At 40.7% G+C, this 19,781-nt stretch overlaps 1 protein-coding gene across 1 annotated transcript in view; it reads left to right on the top strand.

Annotated features, from left to right (window-relative positions):
• The first annotated feature begins 18,364 nt into the window (after window positions 1-18,364).
• The window catches only part of TSHR (thyroid stimulating hormone receptor), a 166,730-nt gene continuing 165,313 nt past the window's right edge, over window positions 18,365-19,781 (top strand). Inside the window, exons 1-2 of the mRNA XM_019919874.3 lie at window positions 18,365-18,593; window positions 18,898-19,219. Of these exons, the coding sequence (XP_019775433.2) occupies window positions 19,050-19,219 (170 nt within the window). The 5' untranslated portion in view covers window positions 18,365-18,593; window positions 18,898-19,049. The remainder of the gene's footprint in view (window positions 18,594-18,897; window positions 19,220-19,781) is intronic.

Raw genomic sequence — 19,781 nt, 5'->3', positions numbered from 1 at the left:
CCCGCAGTGCATAGCCTTTTTTCACAAACAATGTTAATAGAGGCACAGAGAGGTTACATGATGTATTTGGTTTGCTAGGACTGTCATAATAAAATACCGCTGAATGGGTGGCTTAAACAATAGAAATTTATTTCTCACAATTCTGGAACCTGCAAATCCAAGATCAAGACGTCAGCAGGTTCAGGTCCTCCTGAGGCCTCTTTCCTTGGCCTGAGATGGTTTTCCTCTCTGTGTGTCCTCATGTGGCCTTTTCCCTGTTTGGGCAGTTGCCTGGAGTCTCTCTTCTTATAAAGACACCATCACGTTGGATTAGGGCCCCACCCTTATGACCTCATTAAACCTTAATTACCTCCTTAAAGGCCCTATCTTCAAATATTGTAACATTGAGGGTTAGAGCTTCAACATATGGGATGGGGGAGCACAGTTCAGTGCATAACACATGATTTCCCCAAAATTGTACCTATTCAAGATTAGTGTCATCAGTGATCCTCCCACCATACAATACCTTGATAAAATTAGATGTGCTGGATATTTTTTACATACCTCACCCACATTTCCCCTTTACTGGGAATGCTCCTACCCATAGCATTGGGCTCCTGAAGCTTTGTTTATATTATACAAAGCCCCTATCTCTCTGACCGTGGGTGGTTGGACAAGGGACAGATACTTGAAATAATTTGGGCCAATTATGCTCTTTATCCTTTAAAACTGGGACTCAAGCATTTAATTCATTACGTGAATAGTCTTGATGTATAGGTACAAGCTGAAGTTGTCGTAGGGAGGTGACCATTTTCAACTGTGTTCAAGGAGAAACAAAAATCTAATCCACAGAGAAAGAGAGAAACAAATGGGTAAAGCAGCAGGAGTAAACTGTGCAGCCCCAGAGGAAATAAGCCTAAGAGAAGAGGGCCTTGCTTCCTGACAACTTCCAAGTTCCTGGCTCCAATCCCACTTGTATTATTAAAAGTGTTATTCCCACTTGTATATCCTGTACTTGTGACCCAGGATACACTAGAGGCAGCTGGAGGTGGTTAAATGAAAAGATTTCGGAGCCAGACCACGCGGGTTCAAACCTTAGCTATAATACCTATCAACTGTGTGACCTCAAGCACATACTTAATCACTCTGTGCTTTCAATTCTTCCTTTGCAAAATGTGGATGCTAAGAATAGTATATAATGTGTAGGGTTGTTTTGAGGATAAAATTAATTAATGTGTGTGAAGGATTTAGCCCAGTGCCTAGCCCATAGTAAGCAGTCAATACAGTTTAACTGATATACACTACGATATCCTAAAATGTTAGTTCCGTGAACATTGGGACCTTGTTTATTGCTTTGTTTTAGGTACTTAGAATGAAGAATAGACCATGTTGCCTTGTGATGATTTCCCTTTTGAAGCTTAAGATAAGTTCTACTGACTAAAATTCAAAGAGCCTTGACTAAGATTACACTGGTGAAGCCTAACTGTCCAGCCTGTGAGATTTGAGGTATTAATGTCACATCTAGTTTTTCTGAGCAACTTCATCAAAAACTCTTTTGAACCACACCAAATATTAAACATCTAGATGGGCTAATCAATATAGAGGTTGTGGGATGAGGCTAGCCTGAAAGCATTGACATGAACCTCACAGCCCAACTCTGCTGTTGTGTGGCAGACAGAGGCAGTGGTATTTCAAGTAGAAAGGACAGAAGTTTGTTCTACCCATACCTTGCAAACTCATACTACTGTGAAATAACAGCAGAAAACTGATTATTACTACGTGACAAGAAAATATATTTGAAATACTAACCAAATTTTCCCCAAGTATTTTCTTGTCCCCTTGGGTCCCTCAACCACCCACCTCCATTTCAGCCAGCTAAGCTGTGCTGTGCTTATGGCTCAGAGAAGGGATGTGACCACAGGAAGCAGAAAGGGAGAGGAGGCAAAAGAGACTAAAAAGAAGAAAAAGAGTAGCCTCTTCCTGACTCTTAAGCATTAAGCCTAAAGATTCTCAGATAAGGAGGATCTGGCTATATAATTTGTGAGGCCCAGTGCAAAATGAGAACATGAGGCCCTGTTCAAAACTGTTTAAGGATGTCAAAATGGCAACAGCAGAGCATTAAACTAAGATCAAGGTCTTTTTGAGTGCAGGGCCCTGTGCAATTACACAGATTACAAACCCATGAAGCCAGCCCTGCTTTCAGAAAGGAGTTGTGGTATAAGCAAAGAATCTGGAAGCAAATATGAACAAGAGAAGTCCCCACAAAAGAAAAGCTATTCCTGACGGGAATTGTCATAAGAAACAGAGAAGAGAGCCCTAGGATGGGAGGTTGGGGGTTGAGGGGCAGACCTGATGGTGTTGGAGGAAAGCCCATGTCCATAGAGCACACAGTCTCCACTTAAGCAAGTACCATTCATAGCCTGAACCTAGCTGTCCTGCCCGTTGTCATTAGGGGAGGATGTCCCTTCAAAAAGCATGCATTTTGCCCAGTGATTTTCCAGTCCAAGTAATGACCATCTGTACCATTAGACTTTGCTTGGTTCTGTCTAGCCATCACAGATTGTCAAGCTCCCTCATAATATCACAGGACAATTATAAGCCCTAAGAAGGAAGATGGATCACAAAAGTGGGATGCTATTGGGAAAGTAAAAAGGAAATCCTCAACATCCTAATTTGTTAGGACTGAAAGAAACTACTCAAAATTCTCTCTGAACCAAGACAGTGGTGAAAGCCACTCTCTTTACACCAGCATGAGATGATCATAAATGGTCATTGACTCTCTTTTTTATTATTATATTATTATTTTTATTTATTTACTTTTGGCTGCGTTGGGTCTTTGTTACCGTGCGCGGGCTTTCGCTAGTTGCGGTGAGCAGGGGCTACTCTTCATTGCAGTGCGTGGGCTTCTCATTGCAGTGGCTTCTCTTGCTGCGGAGCACAGGCTCTAGGCACGCGGGCTTCAGTAGTTGTGGCTCATGGGCTCTAGAGCGCAGGCTCAGTAGTTGTAGCACATGGGCTTAGTTGCTCCGTGGCATGTGGGAATCTTCCCAGACCAGGGCTCAAACCCGTGTACCCTGCATTGGCAGGCGGATTCTTAACCACTGTGCCACCAGAGAAGCCCTGTCATTGACTCTTTATGCATCAAGTTTCAAGATAACTGCAAGTCTAATAAGAGTTGAAATAAAACATAAGATGTTGCAAAAGTGGTATCGCCCACTACTCCAGAATCATCTTCAGCCATTCATTGTGTAGAAGCACTGTTGATCCTGTAATATTCTTTCTAGCCATACACTTCCTAATTATAGGTATTTGTCACTGCCAAGAACATCACAAATATAAAACAGCAATTTTTATGCATTTAAATCAAAATGAAAAACTATTAATGTACAAAACCAAAATTGTAAGACATTTTTGTAGCTAAATAATATAGCCTATGTTCCACTTTAATAGGCACCTTTTTTTTTTTTTTTTTTTTGCGGTACGCGTGCCTCTCACTGTTGTGGCCTCTCCCACTGCGGAGCACAGGCTCCGGACGCGCAGGCTCAGCGGCCATGGCTCACGGGCCCAGCCGCTCCGCGGCATGTGGGATTTTCCCAGACCGGGGCATGAACCTGTGTCCCCTGCATCGGCAGGCAGACTCTCAACCACTGCGCCACCAGGGAAGCCCTAATAGGCACCTTCTGAAAAAAGGCAAAACACATAGAGTAATTCATTGCTAAGTACCACTTTCTGATATTTGAACCATGCTAATGGTCGTCCTACATAAAGGAAAATATAATGTTCTATAACCATTTGCATTTATCTGTTGTATTTTAAAGGATTTTTTTGTGTTTAATGGATCTGAGTGCAAACACTTCCCTTTATTTAAATGGATTCATCTTCTCATCCTGTGTGTTTATTTGCCCCAGTTTAAAAGTTATGCTAAGGAAAGAAAATTGCTTTATTATCATACCAATTTGTTGAGCAGGCTATTAGAACATAGCCATTCGCTGAGGGCTTGTTCTAGTTTACTAAATTGAAACTGGTTGACATAGGAAATTTCACCTACATTATGAGCATCACTAAGCCAACTTTATGCTGTCTAAATCTTGATTAAAATGTTACAGATTTCAATGTACCATTTCTGTTCCCAATAAAGATGGAGTAGGAGAGACCAGACTTACCCTACACCTGAATCAAACAAAAATACAGGCAAAATATATGAAACAATGCTTTTCAAGACAGTAGACATCAGACAAAGAAGGGCAGAGAGATGGGAAACAAATAAGGTAAGCCTTATGATTGCCACAACTTACTGCCTCGAGAACATTTCCTGGGCACGGTGCAAGGAGAAGGAACTCAGGAAGAGCCCAGCAGATGCTCTGAATTGAAGAAACAGAGCTGAAAGTCGGGAAAGACCAATGTAGCTGGAGTTTGCAGAACAAACGAGTGGAGAGAACCACATAGAGAGAAAGCTCCAGAGAACTCCATGAAGTGTTCAGCAGAGTATGAGTCATCACATTTATGTGAAGAAACTGAGGCTGGAGACAGAAGCACCTTAGAAGAGTGGAGGGAAAAGTGCCTGTCACTCACAGGACCAGGAATAATGACTATTCCTGCCTGCCAGATTGAAACTCCTCATAATTCATGGAGCATTAGGTAGAGTACTCAGAAGAGTCTTATCTCAAGGCTGGGGAATAATTAGCAACAGATTAAATGCTACTCTGGTCCCACCTAACAAACCTTGAAAGCAAGATCCCAAAATATCAAAGTTTCCAAGTAATTTAATCATATCTGACAACAAATCTCAACTTTATGTGAAATCAAATAATTCAGTACCAACGGGGTTAAAATTTACATCAGCCAACCAAATAAGGTTATCAGGCATATAAGGAAGAATGAAGGGCTTCCCTGGTGGCGCAGTGGTTGAGAATCTGCCTGCTAATGCAGGGGACACGGGTTCAAGCCATCGTCTTGGAAGATCCCACATGCCACAGAGCAACTAGGCCCGTGAGCCATGGCTGCTGAGCCTGCGTGTCTGGAGCCTGTGCTCCGCAACAAGAGAGGCCAAAATAGTGAGAGGCCTGCACACCGCGATGAAGAGTGGCCCCCGCTTGCCACAACTGGAGAAAGCCCTCACACAGAAATGAAGACCCAACACAGCCAAAAGTAAAATAAAAAATAAATAAATAAATAAGAGAAATGCATTTCCATAAAAAAAAAAAAGAGAAAAAGAACGAAACTGTAACCCATTTAAAAAAGAAAAATCGGACTTGAGGAAGATGGCGGAAGAGTAAGATGCAGAGATCACCTTCCTCCCCACAGATACATCAGAAATACATCTACACGTGGAATTACTCCTATAGAACACCCACTGAACGCTGGCAGAAGACCTCAGACCTCCCAAAAGGCAAGAAACTCCCCACGTACCTGGGTAGGGCAAAAGAAAAAAGAATAAACAGAGACAAAAGAATAGGGATGGGACCTGCATCAGTGGGAGGGAGCTATGAAGGAGGAAAGGTTTCCTCACACTAGAAGCCCCTTCGCGGGGGGAGACTGCGGGTGTCTGAGGGGGGAAGCTTCGGAGCCGTGGAGGAGAGCACAGCCACAGGGGTGTGGAGGGCAAAGCGGAAAGATTCCCGCACAAAGGATTGGTGCCGACCAACACTCACCAGCCCAAGGCTTGTCGGCTCACCCGCCGGGGCAGGCAGGGTTGGGAGCTGAGGCTTGGGCTCTGGTCGAGGGAGAGGACGGGGGTTGGCTGCGTGAACACAGCCTGAAGGGGGCTAGTGCGCCACGGCTAGCTGGGAGGGAGTCCGGGGAAAAGTTTGGAGCTGCTGAAGAGGCAAGAGACTTTTTCTTGCCTCTTTGTTTCCTGGTGCTCAAGGAGAGGGGATTAAGAGCACTGCTTAAAGGAGCTCCAGAGACGGGTGAGAGACGCGGCTATCAGCGCAGACCCGAGAAATGGGCATGGGATGCTAAGGCTGCTGCTGCCGCCACCAAGAAGCCTGTGTGAGAGCACAGGTCACTATCCACACATCCCCTCCCGGGAGTCTGTGCAGCCCACCACTGTCAGGGTCCTGGGATCCAGGGACAACTTCCCCGGGAGAACGCACGGCGCGCCTCAGGCTGGTGCAACGTCCTGCTGGCCTCTGCCGCCGCAGCTCGCCCCGCAACCGTATCCCTCCCACCCCCAGCCTGAGTGAGCCAGAGCCCCCGAATCACGGGCTCCTTTAACCCCGTCCTGTCTGAACGAAGAACAGACGCCCTCAGGCGACCTACACACAGAGGCAGAGCCAAATCCAGAGCTGAACCCCAGGAGCTGTGCGAACAAAGAAGAGAAAGGGAAATCTCTCCCAGCAGCCTCAGGGCAGCGCCTTAAAGCTCCACAATCAACTTGATGTACCCTGCACCTGTGGAATACATGAATAGAAAAAGAATCATCCCAAATTGAGGAGGTGGACTTTGAGAGCAAGATATATTACTTTTCCCACTCTTCCTCTTTTTGTGAGTGTGTATGTGTATGGTTCCGTGTGAGATTTTGTCTGTATAGATTTGCTTTCACCATTTGTCCTAGGGTTCTGTCCATCTGATTTGTTGTTGTTTTGTTTTTTACTTTTTAAAAAAAATTTTTTCTTAATAATTATTTTTTATTTTAATAACTTTATTTTATTTTATCTTACTTTATTTTATTTTATCCTCTTTCTTTCTTTCTTCCTATTTTTTCTCCCTATTATTCTAAGCTGTGTGGAGGACAGGCTCTTGGTGCTCCAGCCAGGAGTCAGTGCTGCACCTCTGAGGTGCGAGAGCCAACTTCAGGACACTGGTCAACAAGAGACCTCCCATCTCCACATAATATCAAATGGCGAAAATCTCCCAGAGATCTCCATCTCAACACCAAGACACAGCTTCACTCAACGACCAGCAAGCTACAGTGCTGGACACCCTATGCCATACAACAAGCAAGACAGAAACACAGCCCCACCCATTGGCAGAGAGGCTGCCTAAAATCATAATAAGGCCACAGACACCCCAAAACACACCACCAGACATGGACATGCCCACCATAAAGACAAGATCCAGCCTCATCCACCAGAACACAAGAACTAGTCCCCTCCACCAGGAAGCCTACACAACCCACTGAACCAACCTTAGCCACTGGGGACAGACACCAAAAACAACAAGAATTATGAACCTGCAGCCTGAAAAAAGGAGACCCCAAACACAGTAAGATAAGCAAAATGAGAAAACAGAGAAACACACAGCAGATGAAAGAGCAAGGTGAAAACCCACCAGACCTAACAAATGAAGAGGAAATAGGCAGTCTACCTGAAAAAAAATTCAGAATAATGATAGTAAAGATGATCCAAAATCTTGGAAATAGAATAGAGAAAATGCAGTAAACATTTAACAAGGACCTAGAAGAACAAAAGAGGAAACAAGCAACAATGAACAACACAATAAATGAAATTAAAAATACTCTAGAAGGGATCAGTAGGAGAATAACTGAGGCAGAAGAACGGATAACTGACCTGGAAGATAAAATAGTGGAAATAGCTACTGCAGAGCAGAATAAAGAAAAAAGAATGAAAAGAACTGAGAACAGTCTCAGAGACCTCTGGGACAACATTAAATGCACCAACATTCAAATTATAGGGGTCCCAGAAGAAGAAGAGAAAAAGAAAGGGACTGAGAAAGTATTTGAAGTGATTATAGTTGAAAACTTCCCTAATATGGGAAAGGAAATAGTTAACAAGTCCAGGAAGCACAGAGAGTCCCATACAGGATAAATCCAAGGAGAAACTTGCCAAGAAACATATTAATCAAGCTATCAAAAATTAAATACAGGGCTTCCCTGGTGGCGCAGTGGTTGAGAGTCCGCCTGCCGATGCAGGGGACATGGGTTCGTGCCCCGGTCCGGGAAGATCCCACATGCCGCGGAGTGGCTGGGCCCATGAGCCATGGCTGCTGAGCCTACATGTCCAGAGCCTGTGCTCCGCAATGGGAGAGGCCACAACAGTGAGAGGGCTGCGTACCACAAAAAAACAAACAAACAAACAAACAAAAAAAAACATTAAATACAAAGAAAAAATATTAAAAGAAGCAAGGGAAAAACAACAAATAACACACAAGGGAATCCCCACAAGGTTAACAGCTGATCTTTCAACAGAAACTCTGCAAGCCAGAAGGGACTGGCAAGACATATTTAAAGTGATGAAGGAGAAAAACCTACAACCAAGATTACTCTACCCAGCAAGGATCTCATTCCGATTTGATGGAGAAATTAAAATCTTTACAGACAAGCAAAAGCTGAGAGAGTTCAGCACCACAAAACCAGCTCTACAACAAATGCTAAAGGAACTTCTCTAGGCAAGAAACGCAAGAGAAGGAAAAGACCTACAATAACAAACCCAAAACAATTAAGAAAATGGGAATAGGAACATACATATTGATAATTATCTTAAATGTAAATGGATTAAATGCTCCCACCAAAAGACACAGACTGGCTGAATGGATACAAAAACAAGACCCATATATATGCTGTCTACAAGACACCCACTTCAGACATAGGGACACATACAGACTGAAAGTGAGGGGATGGAAAAAGATATTCTATGCAAATGGAAATCAAAAGAAAGCTGGAGCAGCAACTCTCATATCAGACAAAATAGTCCTTAAAATAAAGACTATTAAAAGAGACAAAGAAGGACACTACATAATGATCAAGAGATCATCCAAGAAGAAGATATAACAATTGTAAATATTTAGCACCCAACATAGGAGCACCTCAATACATAAGGCAAATACTAACAGCCATAAAAGGGGAAATCGACAGAAACACAATCATAGTAGGGGACTTTAACACCCCACTTTCACCAATGGACAGATCATCCAAAATGAAGATAAAGAAACACAAGCTTTGAATGATACATTAAACACGATGGAGTTAACTGATATTCATAGGACATTCTATGCAAAAACAACAGAATATACTTTCTTCTCAAGTGCTCATGGAAATTCTCCAGGATAGATCATATCTTGGGGCGCAAATCAAGCCTTGGTAAATTTAAGAAAATTGAAATCGTATCAAGTATCTTTTCCGAGCACAACGCTCTGAGACTAGATATCAATTACAGGCAAAGATCTCTAAAAAATACAAACACATGGAGGCTAAACAATACACTACTTAATAACGAAGTGATCACTGAAGAAATCAAAGAGGAAATCAAAAAATACCTGGAAACACATGACAATGGAGACATGACGACCCAAAACCTATGGGATGCAGCAAAAGCAGTCTTAAGAGGGGAGTTTATAGCAATACAATCCTACCTTAAGAAACAGGAGACATCTCAAATAAACAACATAAAGCAATTTGAGAAAGAAGAACAAAAAAAAAACCCCAAAGTTAGAAGAAGGAAAGAAATTATAAATATCAGATCAGAAATAATGAAAAAGAAATGAAGGAAACAATAGCAAAGATCAATAAAACTAAAGCTGGTTCTTTGAGAAGATAAACAAAATTGATAAACCATTAGCCAGACTCAACAAGAAAAAAAGGAAGAAGACTGAAATCAATAGAATTAGAAATGAAAAAGGAGAAGTAACAACTGACACTGCAGAAATACAAAGGATCATGAGAGATTACTACAAGCAACTCTATGCCAAAAAAATGGACAAACTGGAAGAAATGGACAAATTCTTAGAAATGCACAACCTGCCAAGACTTAACCAGGAAGAAATGGAAAATATGAACCGACCAATCACAAGCACTGAAATTGAAACTGTGATTAAATATCTTCCAACAACAATAACAAAAAAATCTTCCAACAAACAAAAGCCCAGAACCAGGTGGCTTCACAGGAGAATTCTATCAAATATTTAGAGAAGAGTTAACACCTATCCTTCTCAAATTCTTCAAAAATATAGCAGAGGGAGGAACACTCCCAAACTCATTCTACGAGGCCACCATCACCCTGATACCAAAACCAGACAAAGATGTCACAAAGAAAGAAAACTACAGGCCCATATCACTGATGAACATAGATGCAAAAATCCTCAACAAAATACTAGCAAACAGAATCCAACAGCACATTAAAAGGATCATACACCATGATCAAGTGGGGTTTACTCCAGGAATGCAAGAATTATTCAATATATGCAAATCAATCAACGTGATACACCATATTAACAAATTGAAGGAGAAAACACATATGATCATCTCAATAGATGCAGAGAAAGCTTTCGACAAAATTCAACACCCATATATGGTAAAAAAAAAAAAAAAAAAAAAAAAAAAACCTGCAGAAAGTATGCATAGAGGGAACTTTCTTCAACATAATAATGGCCATATATGACAAACCCACAGCCAACATCGTCCTCAATGGTGAAAAACTAAAACCATTTCCACTAAGATCAGGAACAAGACAAGGTTGCCCACTCTCACCACTATTATTCAACATAGTTTTGGAAGTTGTAGCCAAGCAATCAGAGAAGAAAAAGAAATAAAAGGAATACAAATTGGAAAAGAAGAAGTAAAGCTGTCACTGTTTGCAGATGACATGATACTATACATAGAGAATCCTAAAGATGCTACCAGAAAACTACTAGAGCTAATCAATGAATTTGGGAAAGTAGCAGGATAAAAAATTAATGCACAGAAATCTCTGGCATTCCTATACACTAATGATGAAAAATTTGAAAGTGAAATTAAGAAAACACTCCCATTTACCATTGCAACAAAAAGAATAAAATATCTAGGAATGAACCTACCTAGGGAGACAAAAGACCTGTATGCAGAAAATTATAAGACACTGATGAAAGAAATTAAAGATGATACAAATAGATGGAGAGATATACCATGTTCTTGGATTGCAAGAATCAACATTGTGAAAATGACTCTACTACCCAAAGCAATCTACAGATTCAATGCAATCCCTATCAAACTACCAATGGCACTTTTCACAGAACTAGAACAAAATATTTCACACTTTGTATGGAAACACAAAAGACCCCGAATAGCCAAAGCAGTTGAGAACGAAAAACGGAGCGGGAGGAATCAGGCTCCCTGACTTCAGACTATACTACAAAGCTACAGTAATCAAGACAGTATGGTACAGGCACAAAAACAGAAAGATAGATCAATGGAACAGGATAGAAAGCCCAGAGATAAACCCACGAACATATGGTCACCTTATCTTTGATAAAGGAGGCAAGAATATACAGTGGAGAAAAGACAGCCTTTTCAATAAGTGATGCTGGGAAAACTCAACAGATACCTGTAAAAGTATGAAATTAGAACACTCCCTAACACCATACACAAAAATAAACTCAAAATGGCCTAAAGACCTAAATGTAATGCTAGATAGCATAAAACTCTTAGAGGAAAACATAGGCAGAACACTCTATGACATAAAGCACAGCAAGATCCTTTTTGACACACCTCCTAGAGAAATGGAAGCAAAAACAAAAATAAACAAATGGGACCTAATGAAAGTTAAAAGCTCTTGCACAGCAAAGGAAACCATAAACAAAACCAAAAGACAACCCTCAGTATGGGAGAAAATATTTGCAAATGAAGCAACTGATAAAGGATTAATCTCCAAGATTTACAAGCAGCTCATGCACCTCAATATGAAAAACACAAAAAACCCAATCTTAAAATGGGCAGAAGACCTAAATAGACATTTCTCCAAAGAAGATATACAGATTGCCAACAAACACATGAAAGAATGCTCAACATCATTAATCATTAGAGAAATGCAAATCAAAAGTATAATGAGATATCATCTCACACCGGTCAGAATGGCCATCATCAAAAAATCTAGAAACAATGAATGCTGGAGAGGGTGTGCAGAAAGGGGAACCCTCTTGCACTGTTGGTGTGAATGTAAATTGATACAGCCACTATGGAGAATAGTATGGAAGTTCCTTAAAAAACTACAAATAGAACTACCATATGACCTAGCAATCCCACTACTGGGCATGTATCCTGAGAAAACCATAATTCAAAAAGAGTCATGTACCAAAATGTTCATTGCAGCTCTATTTACAATAACCAGACATGGAAGCAACCTAAGTGTCCATCAACAGATGAATGGATAAAGAAGATGTGGCACATATATACAATGGAATATTTTTCAGCCATAAAAAGAAACGAAATTGAGATATTTGTCGTGAGGTGGATGGACCTAGAGTCTGTCATATAGAGTGAAGTAAATCAGAAAGAGAAAAACAAATACCGTATGCTAACACACAATATGGAATCTTAGAAAAAAACATAAAGGTCATGAAGAACCTAGGGGTAAGATGGGAATAAAGACACAGACTTACTAGATAATGGAGTTGAGGATATGGGGAGGGGGAAGGGTAAGCTGTGACAAAGTGAGAGAGTGGCATGGACATATATACACTACCAAATGTAAAATAGATAGGTAGTGGGAAGCTGCCGCATAGCACAGGGAGATCAGCTTGGTGCTATGTGACCACCTAGAGGGGTGGGATAGGGAGGGTGGGAGAGAGGGAAACGGAGGAGGGAAGAGATATGGGAACATATGTATATGTATAACCGATTCAGTTTGTTATAAAGCAGAAACTAACACACCATTGTAAAGCAATTATACTCCAATAAAGATGTTAAAAAAAAAGAAAAAAAAAGAAAAATCAACCAATCTAAACTGACCCAGAGCTGACAAAGATATTAGAATTATCAAACATTGTTGGGGGTTGAATTATGCCCCCCAAAAAGATATCTTACAGTTCTAACACCTGGCACCTGTGAATGTGACCTTATTTGGAAATAGGGTCTTTGCAGGTATTCAAGTTAAATTGAGGTCAGAGTGGATTAGGGTGGACCCTAATATAATGCCTGGTGTCCTTATAGGAAAAGAGAAGTATGGACACAGAGATACACAGAGAGAACATCTTGTGATGATAGAAGAGAAATTGGAGTAATTCAAGCCAAGTGACGCAAGTCAAGGATTGCTGGCAACTATCACAAGCTGGAAGAGGCAATGAAGGATCCTTCCCCAGAGCCTTCAGAGAGAGAACACCCCTGCCAACACCTTTATTTTGGACTTCTAGCCTCCAGAACTGTGAGTGAATTAATTTCTTCTGTTTTAAGCCACCAAGTTTGTGGTTCTTTTTTTTCAGCAGCCCTGGGAAACTAATTCAGATATCAAAATAGTTACTGTGATTTAGATGTTCAGAAATTTACATAGAGACAAGGAAAATACATTAAAGCCCAAATAGAACTTCTAGATATGAAAACTTCACCTGAGATGAAAAATACACTGGTAAGACTAGTGGTAAATTAACTCTTTCAGAAAAAGAGAAAAAGAATACTGAATATGAAAACATAGCAAAAGAAACTGTCTAAATGAAAAAAAAGAAAAGTTTTGATATAAAAAGCATCAATGAGCTCTTTGTGGGACAACTTCATTCAGCCTAATGTAAGTGTAATAACTGGAATCTCCAAAGGAGTAAAGAGAGATAAGGGGATAGAGAAAGTATTCATACATGAAGAAATAAAGCCTGAAATTTTTTCGAATTATAAAATTTGAAAACCATAAATGCACAAATCCAAGACCCTCAAAATACTGCATAAGAAAGATGAAGAAAAATACATCAAGGCACATGATAAAATGACTCTTAACCAGTGATAACAAAAGTCTTAAAAGCGTCCTATGGGAGAAAAAAACATGCTGCAAAAGAACAAAGAAAAATGACAGAAGATTTGCCCTTGGAAACGATGCAAGCAACAAGACAATGAAGCCATATTTTGTAAGTACTGAAAAGAAAAAACTGTCAGTCTATGACTCTGTACTAAGCAATGATACCCTTTAAAAATAAAGGCAAAACTAGCACTTTTCAGACACACAAAACCTGGCATAATTTATAACCAGAAGATCTGTACTACAAGCAACGTTAAAGTCTTTCAAGCAAAAGCCAGGTGACAGGAGAAAATACACCTCTACGTACACTCAGGAACGAAGACCAAAAAGGATAACTAAATGAGTCTTTTCTTATGACTTAAATTTCTTTGAAAGATAACTGGTTATCTTAACAAAGATAATAAGAACGTATTGTAGCGTTTATAGCTTATGCATAGGTAAAATGTATGGCAACAGAAGCATAAAGGCCAAGAAAGGAGAAATGGAAGTAACACCGTTATAGGGTTCTTAAACCATACATAAAGCAGTGTAATAGCAGCTGCAGGTAGACTCTGATAACTTAAAGACATCCACTATAAACCCTAAAGCAGGCACTATAATAACCAAACAGTTATAGCTAAGAGTCAACAAAGAAGATGAAATGGAATCATAAAAACTCCTGAATTAATCCAAACAGGTTAAAAAAAGAAAAGGAAAAGGGATCAAAGAATAGATGGGATGAATAGAAAACCAGGAGCAAGATTACAGACTGAAACCTAATATCAATAATGGCATCTTGGGCTTCCCTGGTGGTGCAGTGGTTGAGGGTCCGCCTGCCGAGGCAGGGGACACGGGTTCGTGCCCCGGTCCGGGAGGATCCCACATGCCGTGGAGCGGCTGGGCCCGTGAGCCATGGCCGCTGGGCCTGCGTGTCCGGAGCCTGTGCTCCAAAATGGGAGAGGCCACAACAGTGAGAGGCCCGCGTACCAGAAAAAAAAAAAAAAAAATTTAAAAAAAAGTAATAATAATGGCATCAAATGTAAATGATCTACACAATCCAAATAAAAAGCAAAGATTGAAAGCAAAACCTGCTTTCAATCTGCTATTTATAAGAAATGGCACTTCAAATATAAGGATGCAAAGAGGTTGAAGTAAAAGTATAGAAAAAGACTAGCATGGTAACACTAATCAAAAGAAAGTTGGATTGTCTCTATAACATAAAAAAGTCAATTAAAAAGAAAAGGACATCACAAGAGATAAAAAAGTACATTTAATAATGATAAAGGCATCAATTCACCAAGAAAATAGAAGAGTTCTAAATAGTTGTATATTTAATAGAACTTCAAAACATATGAATCAAAAACTGATAGAAATACAATGGAAAAAAAGACAAATCCCCAATTATAGTAAAAAATATTTTAGGACCCATGTCTCAATAATTGACATAACAAGTAGATAGAAAAATCAGCAAAAATATAGATGACTTGAACAACACTATCAACAACTTGATCTGTTGTCATTTGTAGAACACATTCAGAATGCACATTTTTTTCAAAAACACACTGAACATTTGTCAAAATAGACCTTATTCTGAGTCTCACTAAATTTAAAAGTTCTCAAGTCATACAAACTATGTTCTCTCTCTACAGTGGAATAAATTTAGAAATTAATAACGGAGCAATATGTGAAAAATCCCCAAATATTTGGAAACTAAATAACACACTACTAAATGACCCAGAAATCAAAGAAGAAAATTAGAAAGTATTTTCAGCTGAATGATAATAAATATCAAAACCTAAGAGATGTCTCTAAAGCAGTACTTAGAGGGAAAATCTATAGCACTATACAATATTATCTTTTAAAAAAGTCTCAAATCAATGACCTCAGCCTTCACCATAAGAAACTAAGAAGGGCAAATTAAACCCAACAGATGCAAAAGAAAGGAGATAATAAAGATCTGAGCAGGTATCAATGAAATAGAACATAGAAAAACGATAGAGAATCTATGAAACAAAAAGTTGCTTCTTTCAGAATATTTATAAAATTGATAAACCTCTAGACATACTTATCAGGAAAGGAAGAGTGAAGACACAAATACCAGTATCAGGTATGAGAGTGCTGACATTAGAACAGATTATACAAATATGAAGAGGATAAGAGAATATTATGTACACATTTATGACAATAAGTTCAAAAATTTAAATAAAATGGACAAATTCATAGTAAAACACAAACTGTTAAAGCTGTCTCAGGAAGAATTAGATACACTGAATAGCCCTACCATCTATTTTTAGAAATTTAATTTGAAGTTAAAAACCTTCCAGCAAGTAAAAATGTCCGGATAGCTTCACTGGTGAATTCTACCACATAACTAAGAAAGAAATAATATCGATTCTACACAACCTTACACAAATTTGAAGAGGAGGGAATATTTTCTAACTTATTCTATGATGGCAGAATTAGCCTTATACAAAAACTTAACAAAAACATTACAAAAAAGAAAATGACAGTTAACATCTATGCAAAACCCATAACCAAATTTTAGAAAATTTAATCATAAAATAAATTAAAAACTTAATATGTCATGATCAAGTGGGGTTTATCCCTGGAATGCAAAATGGGTTTAACATTCAAAAATCCATCACTTTTATTCACCACATTAACAGACTAAAAAAGAAAAATGCTGACTCATCTTAACAGATGCACAAAAAGCATTTGGAAAACTCTAATACCTATTCCTGATTAAAAACTCTAAGAAAAGGAGAATAGAAGGAAAATTTCTCAACCTGATGAAAAGCATTTATGGAAACTGTCATATTTCATGATGAAAGAATGATTTCCCCCATATGATTAGAAACAAGATGATAACTGCCCTTAATCTTTCTACTCAAAATTGTACTGGAGTTTCTAGCCTGTGCAGTCCAATAGGAAAAAGAAATGAGAAGCATTCAGATTGGAAGAGAAGTAAACGATCTATACTCAGACAATACAACTCATCTATGTGGATAATTGGATGGAATCTATGAAACAGCTTCTAGAACTAATAAGTGAATTTCGTGATATTGCAGCCAAGCTATCAGATAACTGCAGCCCTAGCCGTCATTTTGTTTGCAACCTCATGATAGACCTTAAGCCAGAGCATCCAGTTAGACCTCTCCCAAATTGCACCACAGAAACTCTGAGATAGTAAATGTTGTTTTAAGCCAATATTTAACATTTTGGGGTTATTGATTATGCTGCAACAGATAGCTAATATAGCCATTGCCTATTCATTCATTTAACATTTATTATTTCCTAACTCTGAGCTAGGCACTGTTCTTGGTGTTAGGGATACAGTGGCAAAAAAAAAAAAAAAAGCAAGGTTCCTGCTTTCATGGAGCTTATATTTTGATGGGGATGGGAGAGCAGCAAGAGACAGGCAATAAATGAGTAAACTAATTAATAATAATAACAAGAGATAAGTGCTTTGGTGAGGTAATATGATGGGGGGATCGTTACTTGAGAAAGGTTTTTCCAGAAAAACTTACGCTATTTCAACAACAACTTGAATGATGTGACGATCTGGGGACAAATTTTTCCAGGCATAGAGTTCAACAATAGCAAAGGCCCAGAGGTGATAATAAACTTGTCTCTTTCCAGGTCCAGCAAAGTGATGGTAAGGGCCGGATCTTGAAAAACAGGAATCAGCAAACTTGTCTTCTAGGTCAAATCCTGCCCAAGTCCTGTTCCAGTACAGCCTACAAGCTAAAAATGGCTTTTACATTTTTAGAGGGTTGTATGAAAAAGAAGAAGGAGGAGAAGATGTGACAAAGATCCTATGTGGCCCACAAAGCCTAAAACATCTAGGTTCTTCACAGGAAAATTTCTTCACAGGAAAAGTTTACAGGCACCCAGAGTAGGATTTCATTGGTTAGTATAAAGAATTTATACTTAATTTTCTTTAAATTTTTTTTATTTCTTCTTTTTATTGTGGAATAGTATTCCATTGTATGGATGTATCACTCTTTGTTATCTATTACTTAGTGGAAGAACATTTGGGTGATTTCCAGTTTGGGGGGATTAGGAACAAAGCCACTAAAAAAATTGAAATACACATATTTAAAGTGCACAGTCTGATGGATTTTGGCAAATGTATACATCCACTTATGTCCAGTCTAATCAAGATGTAGAACATTTCTATCAATATAACTGCCATGAGTTCTCTGCTGTCCTTTTCCAGTCAATCTCCCCTAACCATTATTCTGATTTCCTTCACCATAACTTCCTCCCGCCGTCCCAGAAGTTCATATAAATGGAACCATATAGCATGTAAGAAGATGCTATATGATGCCATATGCTCCTTTTACCCAAGAAGAATTAGTAAGCAATTGAAAGTTTTTGAGAGCGAAATTGGCACAATCTGATATTTATTTTAAATTATCTTCTTGGCTACTGTGTGAAGGATGATGAGTAGACAATAGTGTGCCCCTTAAGTATTCTTCTTCTTCCCATCTTCTGGGGGGATATATGGCTCGATAATATTCCTGGCCAGACCAGAATTTACAGGTCGACTTCAACTACATAGAGCAAAGCTCGATTCAAGAGTTCCATTCAAGGCACTCGAACAGTTTCCGCCGTTCCCGGTTCTCCCGGCAGGTGGCGCCAGAGCCCAGTTCCTGGCCTGCCTCGCCGAGTCCGCGCGCGGCAGTGAGAGCCGGACGCCGCCGAACGCCGCCGAACGCCGCCAGACGGCTCCCCGCGGCGATTTCTGCGCTAGTGGCTGCGCGCCCCCAGAGGTCCGGGTTTGCGCTGAAGTTGGGGAGCCGTGAGGATCCCCCCGTGGGTGTCGCGCCCCGGCCTCGGCCGCACCTCGGGCTGGCAAGCCACGTGTGCCCGCCTCCGACCCTCGGCAGAGGCGTCCTAGGCCAGGAAGAGCTGAAGTTCTGCGGCACCGGCGTCCGTCCCGGGACGGTCCTTTCCGCTGCAACTTTCTCTGGATAGAGGGTGCGTGCGGATGGATCCCGACAGGGAGCGCTTTGGAGAGGCTACCCACCCATGGGAAGAGGTGGCCCGTTGGGTTTAGAGCCAAGGAAAGGAGCGGGCGTGTAAACTAGGCTTTGGAGGGAAGTAATGGGAGGGGCGCGTGAGGCAGGTTGGAGGGCAGAGAGGACAGCCCGGACCGGCGCTGATTGTCAGGCAACAGACGGGAGTGGCATGGGGCAAGGAAAGTGAAGTACGTAAGCTTGTTTGGGTGGAGGGTTGCCTAGGGAAACGGAGCACTTGAGAGCCTCTTCTTTCCCCTCTCCAGCCTCCTCTTTGGTGCTGAAGTCACGACCCCATCGATTTCTCCTTCCTCCCACCCCTCCCGCTCTCCTTCAGCCTGAGGGAACCCGAGGCGCAGAGGGCTGAGAATGAGGCGATAGTGGAGGATGAAGACATAGCCTTGGAGCCCCGAGGACAATGAAACCGACGCCCCTGCTGCAGCTGGCGCTGCTTCTTGTCCTGCCCAGGAGCCTGAGGGGGAAAGGGTGTCCTTCTCCGCCCTGCAAATGCCACCAGGAGGACGACTTCAGAGTCACCTGCAAGGATATCCACCGCATCCCCAACTTACCGCCCAGTACGCAGACCCTGTGAGTACCTGGGAGAGGAGAGGGGAGGACTCAGGAGCCAAAGTCGGCTGGAAAAGGTGGATGGAAGTGCACAAAAAGAGCTTGAGAGGGTTGTGTGTGCGTGCGTGTGTGTGTGTGTGTGTGTGCGCGCGCAGTGAGTAAAAACTCCATCGACCAAACGTGGGATTGCTGACGCTCGAGTTACTCATAACACAGAAAAAGTTAACAAAAAAAGTTAACGAAATTTTAGTGCAAGGTGAAAAGTGAGAGTTGTTCTTTCTAAAGAGCTGCTGTTCTGCACTTTGCCTACTCCCAGCCCTGGCTGAATCTTAATTTTACTTAAGATGTAAATAAGATTAATAGCAACTCAAAAACGGATCCTTTTGATCTTACTTTGGGTGATGAAAATTGCAAAAAAAAAAGGGGGGGTTTCAACTTTTAATCTTTCTAGATGGGAAATTATCTTAGCAGGTCTCTTGGTTCATCAAACAGTTGACAAAAATTTAATCAGGGCTCTTTTAAAAACACAGTCGTCCCTCGGTATACATGGGGGATTGGTTCCAGGACCCCTGTGTACACTCAA

This window comes from Tursiops truncatus, chromosome 2 (genome assembly GCF_011762595.2).
Source record: "Tursiops truncatus isolate mTurTru1 chromosome 2, mTurTru1.mat.Y, whole genome shotgun sequence".
Lineage (NCBI taxonomy): Eukaryota > Metazoa > Chordata > Mammalia > Artiodactyla > Delphinidae > Tursiops > Tursiops truncatus.
This window is presented reverse-complemented; position numbering and strand designations above follow the sequence as displayed.